At 30.9% G+C, this 24787-nt stretch overlaps 8 protein-coding genes across 8 annotated transcripts; 3 read left to right on the forward strand and 5 right to left on the reverse strand.

The window, feature by feature from the left end:
* Positions 1-1199, forward strand: PGO_072580 (cytochrome c oxidase subunit 6B; the record flags this gene model as incomplete). Its single annotated transcript, XM_028687131.1, has 4 exons — positions 1-78; positions 434-537; positions 720-793; positions 1144-1199. The coding sequence occupies 4 exons, from the start codon at positions 1-3 to the stop codon at positions 1197-1199; spliced, it is 312 nt and encodes a 103-aa protein (XP_028542932.1).
* A 798-nt stretch (positions 1200-1997) lies between these two features.
* On the reverse strand, positions 1998-3595 carry PGO_072590 (hypothetical protein, conserved; the record flags this gene model as incomplete). Its single annotated transcript, XM_028687132.1, has 2 exons — positions 1998-3203; positions 3587-3595. The coding sequence occupies 2 exons, from the start codon at positions 3593-3595 to the stop codon at positions 1998-2000; spliced, it is 1215 nt and encodes a 404-aa protein (XP_028542933.1).
* Positions 3596-5850: 2255 nt separating this feature from the next.
* PGO_072600 (hypothetical protein, conserved) lies at positions 5851-8384 on the reverse strand (the record flags this gene model as incomplete). The annotated part of the gene is made up of 3 exons (XM_028687133.1): positions 5851-6323; positions 6598-8077; positions 8256-8384. 3 exons carry the CDS (start codon positions 8382-8384, stop codon positions 5851-5853), a joined length of 2082 nt encoding a protein of 693 aa, XP_028542934.1.
* Positions 8385-10108: 1724 nt separating this feature from the next.
* Positions 10109-11900, forward strand: PGO_072610 (hypothetical protein; the record flags this gene model as incomplete). Its single annotated transcript, XM_028687134.1, has 6 exons — positions 10109-10170; positions 10373-10423; positions 10633-10743; positions 11012-11086; positions 11449-11624; positions 11785-11900. 6 exons carry the CDS (start codon positions 10109-10111, stop codon positions 11898-11900), a joined length of 591 nt encoding a protein of 196 aa, XP_028542935.1.
* Positions 11901-13636: 1736 nt separating this feature from the next.
* On the forward strand, positions 13637-14311 carry PGO_072620 (hypothetical protein, conserved; the record flags this gene model as incomplete). Its single annotated transcript, XM_028687135.1, has 1 exon — positions 13637-14311. One exon carries the CDS (start codon positions 13637-13639, stop codon positions 14309-14311), a length of 675 nt encoding a protein of 224 aa, XP_028542936.1.
* A 206-nt stretch (positions 14312-14517) lies between these two features.
* Positions 14518-15682, reverse strand: PGO_072630 (hypothetical protein, conserved; the record flags this gene model as incomplete). The annotated part of the gene is made up of 4 exons (XM_028687136.1): positions 14518-14625; positions 14849-14966; positions 15096-15211; positions 15593-15682. The coding sequence occupies 4 exons, from the start codon at positions 15680-15682 to the stop codon at positions 14518-14520; spliced, it is 432 nt and encodes a 143-aa protein (XP_028542937.1).
* A 1370-nt stretch (positions 15683-17052) lies between these two features.
* Positions 17053-17400, reverse strand: PGO_072640 (hypothetical protein, conserved; the record flags this gene model as incomplete). The annotated part of the gene is made up of 1 exon (XM_028687137.1): positions 17053-17400. One exon carries the CDS (start codon positions 17398-17400, stop codon positions 17053-17055), a length of 348 nt encoding a protein of 115 aa, XP_028542938.1.
* Positions 17401-18941: 1541 nt separating this feature from the next.
* Positions 18942-23213, reverse strand: PGO_072650 (hypothetical protein; the record flags this gene model as incomplete). The annotated part of the gene is made up of 1 exon (XM_028687138.1): positions 18942-23213. The coding sequence occupies one exon, from the start codon at positions 23211-23213 to the stop codon at positions 18942-18944; it is 4272 nt and encodes a 1423-aa protein (XP_028542939.1).
* Between the last annotated feature and the right edge of the window lie 1574 nt (positions 23214-24787).

A 24787-nucleotide genomic window follows, 5' to 3' on the forward strand; every position in this document is an offset into this window, starting at 1 on the left:
ATGACGGAACCTCATTATTTAGATCCCAAGTTTATGAAGAACTACGACGCGTTGACAGCGAATAATCCTCATGCCAGTGTAATTCATGCATGATGCGAATATAAGCGGGAATATATTCACCCCGTGAACATAAGGAATACATGAAGTGTCCACCATTTTTTACGTTCTTTTTTACCTTATATCATCCATATATATAAACAAGTGTGTGCAATGGAACAACTTCTTATATGTGCATACTGAGGCGACGCACCTAGCTCCTTCTACCTACATTTACATAACCAAATGATGCTTTTCAAAATTATGTATGAGTCCATTATGCCTTTTGTTAAGGCACATGGAAAAGTGTATGTGTTTCGTTATATATGTTAATGGTTTATATATAAATATATGTATATATATATATATATATTTTTTTTTTTTTATATAATAATAGGACCCTCGCTTTTTGCAGATGAACCAATTTAATCATTGCGCCTACAGATATACAATGTTTTGTCGGTGTGTACGGGAACTAGGGGAAGATAATCCTCGTTGCAAGTGAGTGTCATTTTCGCAAATTGTGTACAAGATTAGGAAGCACTTGCCCATGCGTGTTAAAAATGTTGTTTAAATATGTCTTTCCTTTTTAAAATGATGAAGGTTGTATCGTGTGAAAAGATTAATTTGTTACAATTTTGTTATTATTTATTTATTTTATTTCATTTTTGCAATGTTGATAGGTTTCAGTATTATCGAGCTCAAATTGCCTGTACAGCTGAGCAGCTGGAGGACTGGGATGATCACAGACAAAAAGGTAGCAATTACACGAGGACACATGAAAAGGAACAACAACAAAAAAAAAAAAAAAAATAAATAAATAAATAAATAAAATTAAATAAAATAAAATAAAAAACAGTGGAAAAGGAAGGGATGAAATAAAAGCCCCAATATAGGAACAAAAAATTCATTATCAATTTCCTTTTTTTTTTTATTTTTCCCAAGTTGGGGGAGGGGGACACTATGGCAAATATTCCTATAATTTCCCCTGATCCCTTATATCTTTTCCATTTCATTTGAAGCTTTTCTAATTTGTGTTTATAAGCATGCTTTATGTATGTGTATTCCTATACGTATATTTGTTTCTCCCTTTTTTTTTTCTCGCAGGAACATGTGCCATGGATGTTCTTCCTGATCGATTAACTGCCCACATGAGACAGTGAAGCATTGCAATTACTTTTTGAAGTTTCGAATGTTATTACGGTTGATGTTGTTACTACTGTTGTTATTTTCCTTATTTTATTTTATTTTATTTTACTTTATTTTTTTTTTTTTTTTTTTTTCATTTTGGCTGTTTGAAAAAAAGCTAGCTGATTTAAAAAAAAAAAAAAAAAAAAAAATTTAAAAAATATAGATATTATTTTAACTATTAACAAATTGATTTTTTCCTCGCTTTTGCATAGCGGCTTAGGGATAATGTCAATTTAGACCTGAGTCTATATCTATAATTTGTAACAATTCGTTATAGATATATGCAACTGGTTATTCACATTACTTTTTGTTCGAGAAATTAGAATTTTGCATATATCCCATTTCTCTGTTTTTTTTTGCTTTTTTTTTTTTTTTTTTTTTTTTGTATTAAAAACAACCCACTTCACATTCATTTTAATGTACACCACGTATCCAAACATAATTTACAATTTTGATATAAAACGAGTTCTGAACATTATAATTTTTATTCACTCTTTTATTTTTTGCAAAGAAAGGAGAAAATACAGATGGAGGCACAAATTAAAGAGGGGGTTTAATAATATGTGTAGGTATTCAAAACATGTATAGAGAGGAAGTGGCCCTCAACACGGTAAAAATATTTGCCGAGTCTGAATATGATGGCCAGCCACACACACACCCCTTAGCCCTATTTTTTCCTGTTCGATGCAGGCTTATATGTATAAAATGTCCCCTATATATATACATACATATGCATACACATACATTCATATGGAGTGTATAATTATTTGCTAAAAATTCTGATTTACAATAACATGAGGATTGCTGAACAACTCTATCGACTCCTTTATTTCTTTCAGCTTTTTCCCCAGTTCAATTTTCTTCTCGTTATCCTTGTTTTTCTTATACTCCTCCTTCATCTCTGTCAATTGGGAATGTAACTCTTTCAAGACATATTTCCTCTCATCGTGCTTTAGAATTCGATATCCCTCAGGAATATCTGCAGATTCGTCTATAACATCCTTTTTTTTTTTCAAAATATAACTGGGGAGTTTTCCAAAACTCTTATGCAGATTTTCTCTTTTTCCTCGGTCCTTACTTCGCAGTTCGCTTTCCCGTTTTTTCAACTTGTCTATGATGTTGTTTTCTCTTTTTGCCACTGTATCTTCGCGCTTCTCATTTTTAAAATCTCCATCCTCATGCTCCACTTCTTCGTCGTCATCTTCTTCACATTTTACGTTTTTCCCCTCTTCATATTCTTCTCCCTCCACTTCTTCATATTCTTCTCCCTCCATTTCTTCATATTTTTCTCCCTCCACTTCTTCATATTCTTCTCCCTCCACTTCTTCATATTCTTCTCCCTCCACTTCTTCATATTCTTCTCCTTCGACTTCTTCATATTCTTCTCCCACCACTTCTTCATACTCTTCTCCCTCCACGTCTTCATACTCTCCTTCTTCCCCTTCTTCATATTCTACTTCTCCCGCTCGCACATTTTTGGCACCCATCTGTTGGCATTTTTCATGAGCATGATTCATTAGTCTCGAAGTGACACCCGTGTCATTTTGCTTGAGATGTGTTTCCCTAACAATAGTTGTCTCGTTAGTGTTTCCCATTTTTTGTAAGTTTTTAGCTACTTTAGAAGTGGCATTTTGGAATTTTTTCATTTTGAATGGCTTTTTATTTTTGATTTTTTCCTTTTCTTCTAATAATTTCTTTTGAAGAGATATTTTCTCTTGAATTTTTTTTCGATTTTCTTTCATATAATTTTTGTCATCCTTGTTTCGCATATGTGGAAATGATTTGTTAATATCTTTTATTTTGCCGACAAAACTGCTGGAAGATAGCTGATTTTGTGCATTTATTTTTCTTTGTGCATTATTTTGCGTACTGATGGCTTTTGTGGCTTTATATAATTCCTGTTCTTCTTTAAGTTTTTTCCTCTGCTTTTTGGCTAGAACCTTCCGAACATTTTCGCTTAGATTGTCGTTATTCATCTGGTTTGTGTATATGTGTGTTAGTGCGTATATAAGTGGGTGTCTAAGTGGGTGTCTAAGTGGGTGTCTAAGTAGGTGTCTAAGTAGGTGTCTAAGTAGGTGTCTAAGTAGATGTGTAATTATGTGGATGGGGAAGAAATAAAAAGTGTATGAGTTAGATATACCAATAGCTGATTTTATATTAGAGACTCATAGGGAATTCCCATAATAAAAGGTATTTTTATGGTACCCTATTCAGTTGAAACACATTCGAAAGGGGTAAAAGTGTCATAGTAAGAATGCAAACATAATTATCCGTTGGTAGTTGGGAAGGGACAGAGAGATAGACACACATTCATCTATGCATCCAGAGTTCACCGTGCATTGATAATTTACATCCTCACTTGGTTCATTTTAAGGATTAACAATATATTTAAAGTAACTGAAACGATAATGTCATTCATGTGCATTTGATTCGTGTTCATTTGATTGATGTGAAATTGATTGATGTGCAATTGATTGATGTGAAATTGATTGATGTGCAATTGACTCATGTGCAATTGATTCCGTGTTATATATTAGGTTCTTTTTCAAAGAGGAAGGAGAAGTAATATACATATAAGTATGTATATTTTTATCTCCCTTAATAGCTCTGTCTTTAAAAATTTCAGAAAAAACATAAAATATGAGGAAGTTATTCTTCATGCCAAGATATATATGGACTTTAGAAAATTTCGATATTTTTCTGGTAAAAAATGGAGAGTTATAAAAAAAAAAAAAAAAAAAAAAAAAAGGGAACGAAGAAAATAACCAATGATTCGGGAACGACCCTAGATGAAGAAGAGTAAGGAAATTTCTCCCTCAGCATGTGCGTAAAGATTGGATCATTCGAAAGGATCTCAGAAAATAATTCCTTTCATATGTGTGTATGACGAATGAGAATTTTCAATTTGCATGAACAGATATAGGGAGACATGTTTCTCAAGTATATTTATTTGGAATGTCATTTGTTGTTCTTCTACCAAATGGTGAAATGAACAAAATGTATATTACTGAATGGATAGCTATATACATGTGTAGAGGTAAGTTTATGCACACATATGTTCTCATTGTTAAATATTTTTCTGGTTCATCTTGCGTATTGCGTTTACACATGTGTTTTGTGGCTACATTTTTTTTTGTGATTACATCCTCCGTTATTTTATTTTATTTTGGAATATTTTCAAATGGATACCTTTTCTACAGCTATGGGACAGACAGAAGTAAAAAAAAAAAAAAAAAAGAATTTCGTGTGCAGCAAATTTTTTACTCAAATATAGATTTTTTTTTTTTTTTTTTCTTTTTTTTTTTCTTCACATATTTTAACTTTAAACATATCACAAGAATAGCAAAAAAGAAAATATATCTCCACCTATAGATTGAAAAAAAATAAAATAAAATTTGTCATTGGGATATTTTTATGCAATTGAAAAATTTAAGGAATTTTTTTCCTTTTTTTTTAAAAGGGGAATAATTAAGAATGGGAAAAAAATTCTCCGTCTCCTCTGAGAAACCAGTGCACACATTTGAAGAAGCTTTCTGAGGGAAAAGTTGGAAAATTGTGCTCATTATTTTATACTATATATTTTTATCCTATATTTTGTTATACTATATATTTTTATCCTATATTTTGTTATACTATATATTTTTATCCTATATTTTGTTATCCTATATTATTTATCCTATATTTTGTTATACTTTATTATTTATACTATATTGTGTTATTTTATTATTTTATTTTTTCACCACGTTGCTGTGACATGAGTGTCCTTTTTATGACGTGTCTTTTCAAGCATTTTTTTTTCCTATTTTTCCCCTTTATCACAAATCAGGTCATACAAATATGGAAGAAAAGAAATCTCTCTTTCACAACAGCATAAACGACCCGTATGTCGTGAATTATGTCTGGTTATATGGAGACAATATAAGAGGTGCATCAAGAAATGGGCAAGAAGAACTACCACTACATTTAAGAAATATAAAGAGTTGTGATGAAAACATGAAAAACAAAAACAATAACAAAAACGGAGGATATTTTATGAGGGAAATCAGTCAAAAGAACACCTCCTATTCTGCTTGTGTAGAAAAAAGGGAAGATACAATTTATTAATGAAGACGTAAAAAAAAAAAAAGGACAATTTGTAAAGCAGCACTAAAAATCTCAAAACAAAAGTTGCTCTTTCGCATGAACAGCGTGCAAAAATATGTATACATATACACGTACTCGTTTTTGCCTTTCTTCGCGATTTTTATTTATCTCAGTTTACACCAATAATCACAGTTGTAATGCCGATAGGTGTATCCCCTCACCCAATGCGCTAAACTTGTTTAAACAAATTTTCAAAAAAAAAAAATCTCACAAACGGTCCTAACTTTTTTTCACAACATCATACTTGGCAATGTTGCCTCTTATGATTAAAAGAGAGAAACATTGCAAGTTTACAAATTCGGAACGGTTTACTAAAAATTCACAAAATTATAGAGATGCAAATCTCTGATAAAAAAAAAATTTTGAGGATATATGTCGCCCCCTTTATCCCAAAGTGTATCTTTTTTCCTCTGAAGTTTGGTGTAACAGTTCTACGAACGTTATAAGTTTTCATTCATATCTTTTCCCCTATTACGGATCTTATGGGTTGAAGCAAACTATATCAGACAAGTCAAATTTATGAAAACATTTTTCCCGGTTTAATGTTTTTTCTCCATAAATAATATAAACATAATCTTCTAGCGTGTCATGATATTTTTTAAAAAAATTCTGAACGCATTCATACTTATTATCTACAAGAAGACATCTGGGCATATCTTCTATACTCCCTGTTTCAACTCTTCTATTCGACATGTTAAAATATATTCGTTCATTCTTTTTATATATCCCCAGACACTCTAACATGTATGAAGTTCTGTGAATATTATGCATAGCTATACACTCATCTATGATATTCAAACTTAAAGAAAATTTGTTACGATTATTGGCTGAATATAACAGGCTGTGTAAATAATCGATTCGAATTTGTTTTAAATTTGGAAAGATGCAACATCGCTCAATGAAAGAGAGTTTCTTCATGTCCTCAAAGAAGCAGAAGTAGTTCGCTCTATGAACTGCAATAATTGAAAAGGTCAAATGATGTACAGAAAAAATGGAAAAATAGGACTAATATAATATAAAATGGAAGGGATACACATAGTGTGATGAAAACGAATAGACTGTAGAAAGATCAGGGGTGGTGGTGGATTCACACAAATGGATTCAAAAGCTGAAAGCTCAAATGCATCAAAGAGTATGCATGTTGAAGTTATACAGTGACACCTTCCTCCTTCTGCACTCTCTTCAATCATATCACATTTCACAAATTTGAGGAAATGATATACTTACGTTCTCTCCATAGATTAATTGATGTCGTATACTTCTCGAAGTGGTGAAAAAAATGAGAAAAGGTAGTTCTATAGTAAAGATAAGACTGCATACAATTTGGATTGTATAAATTCAAGAGAACCATATACGATAGAGTGAGGTCAAGATGACTTAATGTTATATGTTTAAACGAAAGTTTATTTTTCAAAATATCATTTATCAATTCGCTGGTGAGTGATCCTATTTCCTTTTTTTCTGTTCCTACATCTATGTTAGTAGCTAGCTGATTCGTTTTCAGGTTAAAATCTATGTCGTGTATAACCTTATTCACAAAATTGGTAAGGTAAGAAGACACGCTCTCGACATTTTTCCTGTTAACTTCGTGGTTGTACAAGAATTGTTCTTTCTCTCCATCGGTTTTATTTTTGGTACGTGCATTTTCTCTAATAGTGACTGTGGATTTCGATCCGGGTGCAATCTTCCCTTCGTCCTCATTTTTGGGTCTATATGATTCGTTACACCCTTTGTTTGCATTTGTGAATCTCACGTATGAATACAAAAAAAAAGAGACAATGTAATATTTTAAATGGGAGAGATAAATAAGAAAGAGATGTTCTTTCCCGAGAGGGACATGCTCAATAGTAAAATCTGTTTTTGTGTGCGTGCTGTCACTTGTAGGTTTGTTATTTGAAATTAGAGTAACCATTTCTGAGGAAGCATGTTCTCCTGTAGAAATATTTTTAGTGGTATGTGCCGTGATTTTGCTTATGTTATCTCTTCTTCTGTTATGAAGCAAAAAGTGGAAATTATAATCCAATCTAAGTCTCTTTAACTTGTCATTGAAATATAGATAGGATAGTTTATATATACTAATATTATTATTGATTCGGATGCATTTGTCAAAATTATTTTCTTTTTTAACTCTATCATTTACTGTTTTATCGATGTTCAGAAGTGTAATTTCGTCCTTAGAATATAAATCCTGAAAAAGTTCATTTATGTATTCAAATTTTGATTCATTCTTTTTCTGCGATTCGTTCATAGACTTGTACTCATGGTGCTCTTTGCAATGGTGTGTAAGGTTTTCTTTCATGGGTTCTTTATCTAATGGTGGATCCTCAGTTGAAACATAGTTGGAGGTAACACATCTAGATTCATTCACGTTAGAAGTAACATCAATAGATGAATCTTTGCTAAATGTAAGGTTGTTAGCTTGCGTGGTAACGTCTTTCTTACTTAACCGACACAACATGCGTTTCTTCACAAATTCTAAGAACGAATCGTAATTTTGTATTTCAGTGTTAAATAAAAAGGCATTTCTAATATTCTCCTGTTGTTTCAAGGTTTTCTCTTCTTCATTCGTCAGATGAGTAACAAAATGGAGGAAAATATAATAGATGTCTTTCAAGTATAGACTGAGTAAATAGAAATTATTTAAATCAAGCGTTTCTATGCTTCTAATTACTTTTAATTCTTCGATTTTTATGTTTCTCATGTAACCCTGATGGAAGGGAGGGTGCGTATTTTTTGCAATGGAAAACCATGCATGTGGAGGTTAAGGGATGCTATTCCATATGTGTACAAAAATATATATATGTATATATATATGTGTGTATATGTGTGTATATTTATATATATATGTGTGTATATGTATATATATGCAGAAAGAGAGACCTTACCTCAATTTTAATTTTATTTAATTCCAACGCAGACGTTATTTTATCATCATCTGACGTGCAAAACCGCTTAGAATATTTTATAATTTTATCTGCATCTTTGAACACTTCGTCCTTTAATTTTTCGCACATTTGTCCTACTCTTTTCGTATGCTTATAGTCTTTGTTCAAATTATGATAATTTTTTGGCACAAATTCATTATAATTTTCCACTTTTTTTATACCGTTTTTATCTCTTCCCTTTCCCCATTTTGGCTCATTCCTTGTCCAGCGTTTGTCCATTTTTTTTTTTTTTTTTCCTTCTTTTCTGCTTTTCTGAAACAAATTTGGAAAATCAATCGCAAAAATGATCTACTAAACAAAATGGTGTAAGTCAAATGGCTTGTGGATAAAAGGGGTCGCAAAGAGGTGAAAAAATATAATAAAAAAATAATTAAAAAGAGAATAAGAAATGGAATGAGAAATGGAATGAGAAATGGAATGAGAAATAGAATAAGGAGTAGAATAAGAAGTCGAATAAGAAAAAGTGTAAGAAATAGAATAAAAGGAATTTTATTTCTAAAAGGTATATTTTTAATAAATTTAGTTGGCACCTATCTATTCTTGTGGTAGTTTCCTTTTTCTTCTTTCTTATTTTTTCTCATTTTTTTATCCATCTAGGGTGACGTGTGGATGCGGAGGCAGGGTGTCATAACTTCCGGCTAAATCGTGTATACATAGGATATGGGGAAACAAAGGTGATGAAATGAACATAAAAAAAAAAAAAAAAAAAAAATATATATATGTATATAAGTAAAACAAAATTAATAATAATTTAGAAAGATGTAGGGGGAAAACAATACTAAGAAAAAAATAAAAAAGAAAAATTGTCAAATGGTAAATATAGCAAAGGGCGAATACAAAGTTACCAAAGGAACAAAAGCGACCATTCTTTAACAAATGGCCTCCAATTCCATGAAAATTAAAAAAAAAAAAAGAAAAAAAAAAAAGAAAAAAAGGAACTGTGCTGAGCCAAGCTAAGCAAAATGGTTAACAACAAAATTAATTTTAGTGGTACTTAAAAACAGTGATTGTTGAAAAGGGGTCAAATAATAAATCAGTGGGGTCCAGAGGCCTAAAACCTTGTGGAAACAAAAAGGAAAAGTGTTGTTCCTCGTTATATAAAATATATACAAATATGCATGATATGTATATATATCATATTTATGCTATGTGTACAATATGTATTATGCGTATCATATGCATAATATATCTAATGTTATAATTGTATGTATGTTTACTGCTAGATTAACTCAAATAAAAAAGTTGAACTACTATGAATTCGTTACAAAAATAGACATAAAATGTTATTTATCAATTCTAATTTATAGTTTTTTTTTTTTGTTTCTTTTTTTTCCATTTTTTTTTTCTTCCCCTCTCTTTTTTTCCCATTTTTTTTTCCTCCCCCCTCATTTTTTTTCCCATTTTTTTTTCCCATTTTTTTTTCCCATTTTTTTTTCCCATTTTTTTTTCCTTCATTTATGATTCTCATTTGATGGTCTTCAAGGTTCGTAGTTCTGTATGTGTTGTCCTGAATGAGTAGTTCTACATTTATGCAACTCGTCATTCATGCAACTTTTCATTTTTGTTTCATTCATTCTTTATTTATGCATCAGTTGTGTACCTCTTAAATGGTTCTTTACTCTTCCTTCAACCTTTCTTGATTCTGCCTTCATTTGCATTTCATTTGTGTAATTCATCACTCGTTCTTTACTCTCCTTTCACTTAACTCTTTTTTTTTTTTTTTTTTTTTTATAAATTCCAATTACTGAATTCACTGTGTAAGCATATATATAGGATAAAAAAAAAAAAAAAAAATGGAAGAAAAAAGCAAGTCAAAAAATAAACATATAATGGAATCCCCGTACGACATAGAAATGTATTAAACGAACATGCTAAATGAGCCATTTTCATAATACATCCCGTGTTTATATATTCACACATATATATATATACTTACGTTCGTTGAGTGTACATATGTGTTGCTAATGTAGGTGTAGTTACGTGCACACATGCTTCCTACGTCATATTTTTATTTTATTTTTTTTATTTTATTATATTATTTTTTTTGTTTTTGTTAGAGAATCACTAAACCAAGAAAAAAGTATCTCGATATTGAAATCCTTGTTGGGGTAAGGAATGCAGGAAGAGGGAGAAAAAAAAAAAAAAAACTTATGCGTATGTCAAAAGAGTGAATAGGACATATAACGATTTGTTCTTCATGATACGTTTACAGAACTCAACATCCAATGTTCTAGTCATGCATGTGTTTTTTTTTTTTTTTTTTTTTTTTTTCTTCTCCCATACTTTTCCTCTTTTACTTCAATATCTTTTTTTTCAGGGTTATTGAAACAGATAAATCGTTAAAGCCATTTTTATTCAATCATGACGAAATTGTAGACTTCTTGGAACATGGAGAACTACAGGCCGCAATAATAATCAGAACTACGCAGTAATATGAAAATTGCTTTTTTTTTATTTTTATTTTATTTTTTTTTTTTTTCTTTTTTTCTTTCATAAAAAATTGCTATGTGGAAAAGTTTACCAATTTTCATGTGATTTAAGAGATCAGAAGTGTGAATTCAACGTTTCATGCGCATCAACCTTTTTGATCCATACGCTTTTATGTTGACATATTACCACCTTGATGTTATGAAAATTTTATGATTTTGTGGTTTTATTATTATTTTTTTTTTTTTTTTTTCTTTAATTCTCCCTAGGTATGAAAAATTTTATAAGCATGTTCCTATAATCGCCCGTGCAAGAAAAATCAACTTCGTTTTGATTGAACAAGAGTAAGTATTAAAAAAAAAATAAGAAAATGAACAAAAGGAAGGAAAATAAGGAAAAGAAATTTACGTGTGTATCAAAACACGAATGCATATGAAAAGTAGTTACAACAATACCGAATAAATTGATCATGTGTTACACAATAGGAGAAGAACAGCATGTGTGTTTCTTCAGTGCAACATCATATCGAAAGTAACTTACACAGAATATGCAAAAAAAAAAAAAAATATATAAAAAAAAAAATAATCCTCGTGTGTCTATTGTCGTGTTAACACATTCACTTTATTGTACCTACATAAATATTTATATATTTATTCTTCTAAATTTCATTACTTCAAAAAAAAAAAAAAAAAAAACACTTACGTAGATATATGAACACAGTTGAATTCAGCTCTTTACCTGATACAAGTCTGATCGGAATACGACAGCTGAATAAGAAAGATGAAGAATTATCCATTGTTTACGAAAAAGTTGAAAGTCTAGTATCACTAATTAACTTATACCATGTGCAAATTGCCATCCCTTATTTGTTTAGTCATCCACGTAACTAATAAAAAAATATATATATATATATATATATAAGATAAAATAAGTGCTGAGAAAGCAGTTATATAACATTTGGATATGTACGTAATATCACACACCTGTATAACTTTGCACATGTGCTTAATTTCACATCCCCGTCCCTGTTCCATTCTGTTAGACTACATCAACACAAAGTTCAGAGTCGAAAAGATTAAAGGAAAACGCTATGCAAAGCATCTGTCACGAAAGGAGAAAAAGCAAATAAAAAAGTCGCTGAAGAAAAGAAATGTATAAGGTTTACCATATTTTTCAAAGCATCATATATGATATATTGTGGAATATATAAAAAAAAAAAAAAAAAAAAAAAAAAAAATACAAAATATAAAAAGATAAACCACCATTTATCTCATTTAAAAAAAGATAATTTTTTATTTCTCCATTGTTCTCTATCCATTTAATTTTAAAAATTATTCGAAAAGAGAAACAAAATACACATAGAGGAAAACTATCTTATTTTATTTATTTTTTTTTTTTTACCCACAACACTTTACCCTTATACGAGAAAAGAATATTTAAAACGTGGCGTTATATCATATATCTTTGGTAATTTTCTCCTCCCCTCCCCCCAAAAAAAAAATAAAAAAAAAATCATTTAATTAAGCTATATTTGAAAGCATGACATTTGAATTTGCTTTGTAAGAAAATTATTTTTATTTTGTCTTAACATTACCTGCATTTTATTTTTAATTTGTTTGCTCACATTTTTCTCCCCACTCTGTTTATATTGTTTTTTTTTTTTTTTTTTTTTTTTACTTTTTCCAAACATTATAAAAAGGAATTTAATATAGTTGAGGGGTATATATATCCCTCTAGTGTTTTTAAAAATACCCCAAGTTATATGAAATGGAGAATAGAGTGCGAGACATAAAAAATCGAATTTTTGTTCTTGAATAATAAGTCAGTCTTAATGCTGCATATTGTCGGCATGAAATGGAATATTTCCGTCCAATTAAATTAAATTAGACAACTTTAAAACGATTACTTTTTTTTTTTTTTTTTTTATTTCGATTTTAATTGGCCATTTTCTTTTTAGCATACTCGAAATTGTGCCAACCTATGGAAGGGGAATGAAAAATAGCTTATTTTTCATTTCATGAAATTTACATATACCAACATTCTTCGTATGTGTCCATTAGCCTTTCTAAGATGTAAAGAACACTAATTGATTAATAAGTTGGTAGTTATACAAATGAAAAAGACTAAATGGAATAATAACAGCTTTTATGTTTCCTGATTTCCTTCAATATGCAGTTCCTTAGGGGAAGGGACACGGGAAATAAGCCAAAAATATGGGAAAAAAAAAAAAAAAAGAAAAAAGGAAAATGATTAAATTAGCTAATAGCGATATATACAAAAACAAACGGACCCCTATTTGTGATATGCAAACTCAACGATGAACCATCCGCTCTTGCATACACTCTTTACATTTTTTGGAAATTTCTGTTACCACTATTTATTTATGCACGTTCATACTTTTTGGAAATTTCTGTTACCACTATTTATTTATGCACGTTCATACTTTTTGGAAAATTTCTGATACCATTATTTATGCACGTTCATACTTTTTGGAAAATTTCTGATACCATTATTTATGCACGTTCATAAGTTTTGGGAATTTTATCACTTTTTTTTTTTTTTTGAAGAGGCGCGTGTTCATTCTTTTTTGACAACTTCTTAGCGATTTGACAATATTGCACCCTTGTGCGCTGATGACTTATTTCACCTCTTTGGAATGGAACACTCATATTTATTCTCACACGCAGACATGAGCAAGGGGTAAGTAAATTTTAATGTTTCCTCTAAAGCAGCAAGAATTGGCAGCATGCATATGCAGCTTTTCCATTCCACTGAAGAGGCCACATTTCAAGAATAGGTATTATAATAATCAGGGTTTTTTTTTTTTTTTTTCCCCCTTTCTGCCTGTGCAAAATTTCCACCACATATACATATAACGTTTTCCTTTGGGATAAATGGAAAGTAAGGACTCCAACGAAAGTGACAATAGTAGTGAGGAAGATCAAAGTGAAGTAAAGCAGAAATATCAGTCTAATTCTGTAGGATGCTGTTACAATTTTTCAAGTGAAGTATTAAAGTTGAGTGTAATATCATACTATTTTTGGACTTCCGTTTGCTATATGATTGGATCAATAACATTTATAAGTGGATATACAAATTTTTCTTTACGCATACATGAACAAATTGTGTGTGCAGCTTCATCTAATGTGTATGTATTTTCTGCTTTGTGGTTAATCATTGGTATTATACTTGTAACTACTTGTATATGTTATGCCATGGTTGTGGATGGAGAAAATAATCAAATAAATGCAGAAAATAATTCTCCTTTATTTATAAACATGTTGGGAATTCTTTGTAAAACCATTCCTACAATTGTGCGAGTTATTCATATTTTTAATCTATTTCAGCTGTACATAATAACACTCGACATAATGATTTTGCCTGAGTGTAATTCTTTTGCTGTTCGATTTATTTTGTTTATTATTCATATTTTATGGTGGACTATTGTAATTTTTGGAATTATTTCCAGAAGGAAAACATTCCTCCCCCCTTATTTATACAAACCAGTGACGAACGATGTGGGTTATATTGTTCACGTGAATAACATGTTACATTCTTTTGGATTATAATTCTTGTAACTCTCTTTTTCATCAAATTGATGATCCGTGGTTCAGATAGGCCAATGGAAAACCAGTGCATCTGCGTATGTCTCTTTGTGTGTTTGCACACTTTTGTGGAGGGTTCTATATCGACGAAATTTGGGAAACGCTAGATGGGTGTGTATATATATATATATATATATATATATATGTCCTTCATCCAGCATGTGTCTACGTCATCTTTTGGTGCCTCTTTCCTTTGATAATTTTTCTTCCCATCTTTTGCGTGATTTGTTTTTTTTTTTTAATATACTTTTTCTTCGTTTATTGAGGCTCTTTTCATCCTAAATGGACATAAGATGGAGATACAGACATGTATATATACACAATCGCGAGCAAACAGAAACGAGGTATTACACCAAAAAAAAAAAAAAAAAAAAAAAAAAGGAAATAGTACACATACTAACGAGATATGTGCAATGTGCATTTTGTGTGTATTCCATTGGATGCTCTCATATATATAACGAATTTTATTCACAATTTTGTTCATAATTTTTGCTTTCTTACGTAAACTTTTTCTCCCTTTGATTTGAGCATAGCCTTGTGCACCTGCAACAAATGCTCCGTCTTTTCCCTATCTTCTGAATCCATTTTGCTTATAATTGCCTTTTCTTTTCTTAGTTTTCTACACGAGAAGGGGGATTAAAGTGGAAACGTTTCTCTAAAAAATATGTGAAGCCACACTTGTCACTCGTGCTGCGACAAACAAATGGTGCTAATAAGAAGCGAATGGAAAAGGAGCTCATAGAATTACCTCAAATCTCTCCTTATTTGAACAACCTTTGGAAGTGTCTTTTTTGTGCTTTCTTTTTTATTTAAATCGACCATGTTTCCTATAATTAAATCGTCTGTGCTATCATTTTGTGTGTCCTTTTAAGTGAGGTGTGCACCAGAAGCCGGGATGGGAAAAAAAAATAAAGATAATAAAATAAAAATAAAGCAGTGAAAAAATGGATAAAATAAAGGAGTGAATAAATGAATGAAATAAAAATAAAGGCGCGAATAAATGAACAAACGAGCAAACGAACAAACGAGTAGAACTAAATTATAGAGCACGCAGTGCAGAGCAATGACAAATGGTAGATTATCAGTGGGCAATGCACAATGCTGGAATTTTCTCTATATTGTTCAGTTATGCATATTTTTGCAACTAAAAAGTTGAACGAATTCTCTTTGGAAATTTCGTGGAGCTTTTATAAGAATTTTCTCTCTTGCTCCCCCATTGCATCCTCTATTTGCTTATCAATATACCTGTGTTATTTTTTCCCCAGTTGGGATACCTCTTCGGCCATTTTTCGAAGACACAAAATTAGTTTCCCTTTTGAACTTTTTACTCTTCATGTAGCTAATTATGAGTAATTGTTGTATTTGGATACAGGATAAAAAATGTTTTCAAATTTGCTTCAATTTGGTAAAGTAATTGAAGAACATAAAGAACTATTTTTTTTTTTTTTTTTGCACAACTGTTCAAATGTAATAATTTTTACCTAAAATGATATTCCTTCGTATGTACCAATATTGCGGACGAACGTTCGCCAACCTTTAAAAATAAAAACGTGTAATACAAAAAAAAAAAAAAAAAAAAAAAAAAAAAAAAAAAAAAAAAAAAAAAAAAAATTATGATCGTTCAGAAAAAAATGGAACAAGTTATATATTTAAAGAAAAAAAAAAAAAAAAAAAAAAAATGAGGAAACAAAATAATAAAGCTTAATTTCAAATTTCTCCACTTTTTCGTAAAATACTGAGAGTTAAAATATGTTAGAAGAAGCCGATTGCATTATTATTTGAAAAAATGTATTTTTTGAATTTGTTAGCCCATTTTGTTGATAGGTCTTTTTTTGTTTATATTCTATGCTTAGTGATTAATTTGGTTGTTCATAAATAGGAAAAAAAAAAAAAAAAAAATATATATAAAAGTATAATATACTTAAAAAAAACAACATGCATAATTGAGCTTCGCTCAAATGGTGATTTAAAAAAGAAAAAAAAAAAAAAAAAAAAACATAAAACATAAAACATAAAACATAAAACATAAAACTCCGTAGAGTCATAATTGCAACAAGTTCACTGAAAGAACAACAGTATGGAAAAAGGTTTTTGTGTTTTTTTTTTTTTTTTTTTTTCACTTTTATAATTAATAGGAAAAAAGGCGGCGTGAATAAAATATGCAACTACGAGGGGACTAGGGATAAGTAAAAAAGAAAAAATATAATTAATAAACAAAGTATCTCATATGAAACGGTTCAACAATGATGAGGCAAAATCAAATGACGATCCCAGGAAATTAATAACGTCCCATTAGGTTATTCCCCCCGCATAAAAAGTGATAAAGTGTACACAATGGGCCGGAATTTACCTCATCAATGGGCTTTAAAATAAGGCGGAAAATGACAGAAACAAATATAGAAAAAAAGGGGGAGGAATGTGATTGGTTTAAATTTTTTGTATAGTAAGTGGAGCTAGTAAATAGGGAATCAAATTTTGTGTGTCATCAGAGGGAGGTGGAGATGAGAAGGTTTCATATATCACCTCTCTCCCTATGCTCTGTGCAGCACTTACATTGAGCATGTGTATAGTATATATGAATAGGTTTGTATTATAGTGAAATCATATAAAAATACAAATGACATATATACAATACATGCATTTTTGCACGACGGTTGATACTCTCCTTCTTCTCTATATATGGATGTTTCTCGAACAGAGACTCTTTACCCCTGGGGAATGGAGGGGGTTTTGTTGATTCCAACCTTAATACTATGCATGATTTCCTTAAAAGCTGAATAAATTAGAAAAAATGTTACAAATATAGAAACAGATTGGACAGTATGTCCCATTTTTTTTAGTCTATCTTTTTTTAAGTCCTTAATTCGTCTATCTATATTTACAGCATTCACCAAATTATTATCTTTGTTGTTTTTGAAATTTCCATTATAAAACAAGAAATCATAAATACCTTGTTTATATAACCCTAGTATTTTCTCGGTTTCTATATTAAATATTGTGTCATCTAAATCGACTTCTATTTCGCCGTTGTAAAATTGTGGAGGAACCAACATAATGAAAAATGAGTATTTTATGTTTTCAATCAATGAAGGAAAATTATTCAAAACGTTCTTTTTGTAAATTCGTGAATTAATGCTACAATCGGGGAGGGGGGGCGACGTGAGTTGGTGAGTTGTTAAATTGGTGAGATGGTGTGATGATTAGATTATATACATGAGCAAATGGTACAAGCGATATTGCACAGAAAAAAAAAAAAAAAATATAAGCACGAGAAGGTAAATAGGGTGTGTGTGTGGCCAAATATTTAGTGCAATAAAATGGATGGACATAAGGAAAAGGCATGAATATTAGTCAAATACATATTTAGACGTTCAAAAGTACACACTCTTTAAAACAAATAGCTATTTCTTCCCTCTTTTTCACACTACTCTCTTCTTCACACTTCTCTCTTTTTTTTTTTTTTTTTTTTTTTTGATGTACTGTGAGTGAGGTAGTAATTAGCGGCACAAGCATACATATGCTAATGTGTATATTTTACGCACAACTCATGGGGGTTGGAATGAACAAAAACAAAGGCGGAAAGGGGAAGGAAAAAAAAGTGAAAATAATCTAAAACTAAAGATAAAATAAAAAAATATATAACACAAAAAAAAAAAAAAAAAAAATGAATCTAAAATAATAACAGAATACAAAAAAAAAAAAAACTCTATTTATAATATATTTATAATAGAACGTGTCAATATTTTATTAGAATTCAAACTAATCCTAAAATGGGGGACAAACGTATGCATGGTAGGATTTTATATGAATAGATTTTTCGTATTCTTTTTTTTTTTTTTTTTTTTTTCTTGTTTTAACAATTGAGACTGATCATTTTAATTGTGGAGAAAGAAACAGGCCTTAAGTTTGCATGAACATGTATGTATAACTGCACCATTCCCTCTATTCTAAATAAATAGTGCTTAAGGGTGATTTTAGTTTTTTTCACATTTTGATAAAACAGTGTTGGTTATCAAAGAGAATTGTGCACCACTTGTTCGTGTTCATACGTGAGTAACCCTCTTGTACGAGGAAAAAGTTAATGCATGGATATATAAATGCACACATGAGTTTCTGTTTTTTTTTTTTTTTTTTTAAATAGGTATTTATTAGTTGTTAATTTTTTTTGTTATTTCCTTTTGTTTCATCTCTTCTACCTTTTTGTGGTTATTTGGCTATGCGGCTATCCGATTATAATTTTTTTTTCTCCCCCCCCCTTCCCCCCTTCTTTCTTTCTCCCTCTCAATCTGGCTCATCCTCAATCTCTCTCCATATTGTCATTTCAATATTGAGGAAGAGCATATCACAGGGACATGAATTGGAAGATGGATATCACTGAAGGGATCTATGAACTGAGAAGCAATACATTCTCTCATTCCACCACGCCGCATAACATTGCCACGTAGGTGTGATAAAGTGTTCAACATACAGCAAAAAAAAAAAAAAAAAAAACAGCAATCTGAGAGAGGATTAATCCCCATACATACGCAGACACAGACTGAGATACAAACTGAGGCACCATGTGGCACGTGTGTGGTAACCGATGCAGTTAGAGTCACTTCCGGGCGTTGAAGTATAAAAGCAACTTCCTACTCTTGGCAATGTTAAAGGCGCTATACTTACGTAAAAGGATCTCGTTATCCATAATATTTTGACATGCACTGAAAATCAAGTGGTATTGACACAAGTTGATTTCATCTGAGATCTCCCACATGTGGTCGAGCAATGCATTGACTTGCTTAATGATGTAATTGCAGGAAATTCCATTGAGTGCATTCAAAATAAATACACGAATGGTGGTGTCAAGGATGTATACTGTGCTGCGTACAGATAAATTGTCAAGTTTCATTTTACCTATTCTTTTAATGTAACTATTCAGAACATTATTATAAAATTCTGTGATTTTTTTTGTTTTTCGATATTTTTCAGATGAACAAGATTGTTCAGACAAACTGTGATCATCACAATCATCATCGTCGTCACTTTTTCCATCATAACGAACGGAACTACCATTACTATCATAGTACACACTAGCTATACTGTCAGATATCCCAAGTCTTTTTTTACCTCTGATTTTAAATGGAATGCGAATATTTTTATTCGAACGTATTTTTTCTTCTATTTGTTCATAGTAATTCAAAGAAATAGAAAATATAGAAAAGTATCTTGTCATCTTGATAATTTCTTCATTGACCATATTGGAAATGTTATTATCTGTGATATAAATATAAATATATGAGAGTATATCATCCATTAAGTTTAATAAAATAGTTTCATTTCGTGGGTTCATACGTGTATCTCCTATATGACATACATCTTTCCAATTTTCAATAATACGAAAAGTGGAATATCGTTTAAAAATAAAATCGAAATAATTGCATTCTTCTAATTGTAGACTATTTATATAAGATGATGTAGTATAAATTATATCTTTTAAAATTCTTGTTCTTTTCAAAAAGTTAATTTTTCCTTCATTATTATTTTCTTTCACATATTTTATATAATGTGTAAATATTGAAAATAAGGTATTGAATATAGAACAACTAATCATTCTACAGTTCTTGTAATAAGTTACTTGATCATGTTGATATATATAACCATTAGTTACACTCAGATTGTTCCCTGGATCTACATCTGCTGGGGGTGGACGAACTCTCTTATTTTCTGTACGTGCAGGCTTGTACCAAAGTCCAACTCTTCCAGATCCATTATCTGCGCCTGTCCATATAGTAAAACATGGAGGAATAATTTTAGACAATTCAGTGAGCAATCCTTTTTTCTTACTCTCATTGTTCTTATCTACAGAATTCAGCACCGTGAGAAATTTCAAATAAAGGTAATTCAAGACGTATAAAATATCTTCACTCATGTATGTATATAAATGTATCACACATCTTAATTCCCTTAGATAATTGTTTATGAACAAAATGGAATTAATCAAAAAGTCAGTTGATACTTTTTTCACAATTCTCTTTTCATATTGGAAGAAATAGTTATTTACGCTTTCTTGATCGCATAAAAATAAGTGTATCAAATCTTTGTTCTGGTTTCTTGTACGATTCGGGTTTTCTGCCCCGTTTTCTGCCCCGTTTTCTGCCCCGTTCACTGCCCCGTTTTCTGCCCCGTTCACTGCCTCCCCCCCCTCCGGGTACATGTCCATCTTAACCATGCAATCGAAGTGGAACTGTTCATCCAAAAAGTAAAAGGAGCTCTTTGCAAATTTCACATCTGCCAATATTTCATGCAAATCAGTCCTTCGAAAAATGGGGGATACAAACAAATGTCGGAGACTATTCGTTACGTTGTAGAATATACAATAGTTCACAACATTTAGTTTTTCCTCTGGAACTAATTTGACATTTTGAAAAATTTTCAAATGGTTCATCATCCATAGAGCCCCCCTACGTGTACGTGGTTTCTTGATCCTGTCGTATCTACTGTCAATCACGAAAGTTCTTTTCCACCTTTTTTCGCTTTCTGGATTGGATTTTTTTGGCTCAGCTTTTGGAGGAGGTTCATTTAATTGTGCATTTTTTTTTATAGTTCTTGCAGCACTTTTAAGATATTCATCTTGAACACAATTTTTTACATTTTTAAAAAATTCTGCACAGTCCAGATTGTTTAATGCATCAAGCATAATTTCTAACTCGCAGAAAGTAAACTTTGTAAAAGGATATTCTTTTTTACACGTTAAGAAATTCCTCATATGATTAATACTATTAAATAATTTCATCTTCGTAAGTTCAAAAGGGAACCGTTTCAATGCATTGTTAAGCAAAGTCATATCATTTTTGTCTGTTAGAAAACAAAAACATTGAAATAATATGAAAAAATCTTCCTTGTTGTAGAAATGTAAACAATCTTGATGATAAAATATATGTAAGGAATCATCTAATTTGATTCCATGCTTTAGACATATTTCCAAAAATTTTATATCTTTACTTTTCCTTATTAAATTTATCTTTATTTCATCATCGCTGAAATTTTTTTTTCCTCCAGAAGCTTCTCTCTGTAAATGCTGATATTTATAATTTACATTTCCACTGGTTTTAGACTCATCTGATTTTTCAGCATTTAACAAACTCTTTCTCTTGTTAAAAAAATACATTGTCAGCATGTGTAAGAAGTCTACATAATTTTCTTTTTCATTTCCGTACATATAAAGAAGCAAGAGAACATGATTCATTTTTAACATGTGTAAATTGGATGTAAATTTTGGAATAAATTTATTTTTCATTTCTAGTGATAGGCAATCTATTGCGTGATAAAAGCATAAAATAAAAATACTCTGAGCTATACTGAATGAGTTGCTAATGAATTCCGCCCGATTTCTCAATTTTTCATAAAATTCCTTGTTCTTTTCTACCACAAATTCGATCTCATTTAATTTTTTTCTCCACTTCATTTTCAGTTCTGAAAATCCTTTATCTTTCCAACATTCGTCTAGCTGGATCAGTTTCTCCAGGGCGTCTCTTTCGTCAAATTGGATATTCTTTTCGCGACCTCTTGGAAGTCCATCTGCACCTGCTACATATGCACATGTTACATCTGCGCCTGCTACTTCTGCACCTGCTACTTCTGCACCTGCTACTTCTGCACCTGCTACTTCTGCACCTGCTACTTCTGCACCTGCTACTTCTGCACCTGCTACTTCTGCACCTGCTACTTCTGCACCTTCTACTTCTGCACCTGCTACATCTACACCATTGAGTTCTCCCCTTTGGCTACCTAGACCAATTAGACTAACCCAATGTTCATGCAATACCAATACAAGCTCCATCGGATTCTGCGGTATTTTCTGACTTTTAAATTCTTCCTTCCCATCCAAAGGCATACTGTTCGCTTCCTTCAGCATGTTTAAAAAATTAAAACAGTCATTGTCATTATTCAAAGCGTAAAAGTTGTTAATATCTTCATTTGCATAATGGTAATCATGAGACCCTTCCCAAGTGAGACGAGGATCATTGGGGGCAAACATTGCGCTATAAGAATTTGGACTGCCACTGCCAGATTGGCTGTTACTTTCCCACTGGTTGTTACTGCCAAATGGACTGCTACTGCCAAATGGACTGCTACTTCCAAATTGAGTGCTACTTCCAAATTGGTTGCTACTTCCAAATTGACTATTGATATTTTCATTCGTGTCATAGAAATTCATGGTACCACTATTTCTGCCATCCATCATACCATTCTCTACACCATTCTTCATACCATTCGCGTGGCGGAAGTGCTGCTGATCTTGTTCTCCCCTAACCTGCTGGTTCCATTGAGATGATGTCCTGTCATTAAAACGATGAGGACTTGTTGTTTTTTCAACATTCCAAATGTTCAAATTATTCATTTGTTCATCTAATTTATACATTTCCGCTGCATCAAGATTCACATTTTTCATATCGTCATTTGGGTAACTTAAATGATGGAAAGGACTTATTCCTCCATTTCTACCCCATGCACCGTTACTAGCCAATGGATCTCCATCTTGTGCATCCTTTGGTAGTACTTGGTTTCTTAAGCTGAAGTCTTCATATGCATGTGGGTAGGTTTCTACATATTCATTTGCTACCTTCTGTTTCATTTCTTTGAGTTTGTTCATTTTCTCTTTTTTAATTAAATAGTTTATTTCTCTTATATCTATATCGTTCTTTACTTGTTTTTTATTTTTTTTTAAAAGTTTTATTTCTTGAATTAATTCTTTTGTTTGTTTATCGTTGTGTGTAATTTCCTTAATTTCTTCTGAAAAAAATCGAAAATGTTTCGTTGATCTTTTTTTAGTATTTTTGAATATTAAAAAGGGGAAAATCGATCTTCTACAAATTGAAAAAGGCATTTTTTTTTTTTTTTTTCTGAATGTGTACTACTTTTGTTTATTTTATTATTACTACTATTGTTACTTTTATTATTATTATTTTTTTTTTTTTTCTGAATGTGTACTACTTTTTTTTATTTCTACCCTTTAGGATTGGGGTCAAAATTGGGTACCTTTTTAAACTATATTAGTTATTATATATATATATGTATATTTTTTTTTTTTTTTTTTTGTACTTATTGGTACTAGCAATTACGTTGAAGTCTCTACTTCTTCTAAGGTGTGTGTTTATGTATACATGTGGAGACAGCATAAAAGAATTTTAAAAAAATATAAGAAAAGGGGTTCATGTCGTGCTTGGGCTTAACTCTCTTTAATCCTACATACACCCCCTCTTATTGTGATGTATTTTTTTTTTTTTTTTTTTGAAAATGCGTACACAGGTGCATTACTGGGTTTGGGATGTGAATATTAGTCGTACACTTGGCTCAGATGGAAATAAATTCAACTGAGGAAAAAAATGGTAGATTGGCATATTAGAGTTGTTGACTGGACTGCTGACTGGACTGTTGACTGGACTGTTGACTGGACTGTTGACTGGACTGTTGACTTTTTTTTTTTGGCTAGTTGGGCTAGCTGACTAGTTGACAGTGTTACGAATCTTTGTAGAAGCATTAAATCAGAGACCCTGAGTGATCCTTTTACGATGGTTCGAGAAAAAATAAGATTACAAGTGTGGGTCTCTTAACTATGACATACTTCCCTCCCATCCTTTATGTGCTGGTTGTATCCACAATGAAATAAAAATATATACATATAAATATGAATATAAATGTAGAGGTCTTCTTTTATTTTCTTTGTCTCCATTTTTTTTTTTTTTTTTTCTACTCTCTCCTTGTTTCGAAGCCATATATTTGTAGAACGGATATTTTTCTTATGTCCCTCATCCTCATTTGTAGTTTTTTTAGTACATAGGCCTTCAACCAGATATTATTCATTATATAGATTGTGTAGTGGATTGTGCTCCATAATTGTTATATTACTGTGCATGATGTTTTTTTTTTTTTTTTTTTTTCTTTTTCTCCTTGCATTTCCACATTTTAGTGTTTTTTTTTCAAAAATAAGAATATAAAAATAAAAAAAATATATATGAACAGTTCTTCTTCTTTCTTCTTATTTCTTCTTCCACATGCAAAGTTTTTTCTCCAGTTGTAATATGCACAAAAGAGGGTATAGGTCGTGCAATCGTGCAAATAGATAAAGCGAGATGCGTTTTGTGTTTCCCTGTGTGGTTATATATTGTAGTAGTATATCCTTTTTTGCTATTTTCTGCCTTTTTTTTTTTTTTTTTTTTTTTTTTTTTTTTCTTTTTTATTTCTTCATTGAACTTATAAAACTTTGACAGGACTTTTTACACATATTAGTACTACGCACACTGATGGGGAAAACAAAAAAAAAAAAAAAAAAAAAAAAAAAATAAATAAAAAAAAAAGCGAAAGGGTGTGTGAAAAAAAAAAAAAAAAAAAAAAAAAATATGAACCCCTTCAGGAGAAAAAAAGAAGAAAGATCTAACTAATGGTATATCCACCTTTTTT

Source organism: Plasmodium gonderi (assembly GCF_002157705.1).
Source record: "Plasmodium gonderi DNA, contig: Chr07, whole genome shotgun sequence".
In the NCBI taxonomy this organism is placed as follows: Eukaryota; Apicomplexa; class Aconoidasida; order Haemosporida; family Plasmodiidae; genus Plasmodium; species Plasmodium gonderi.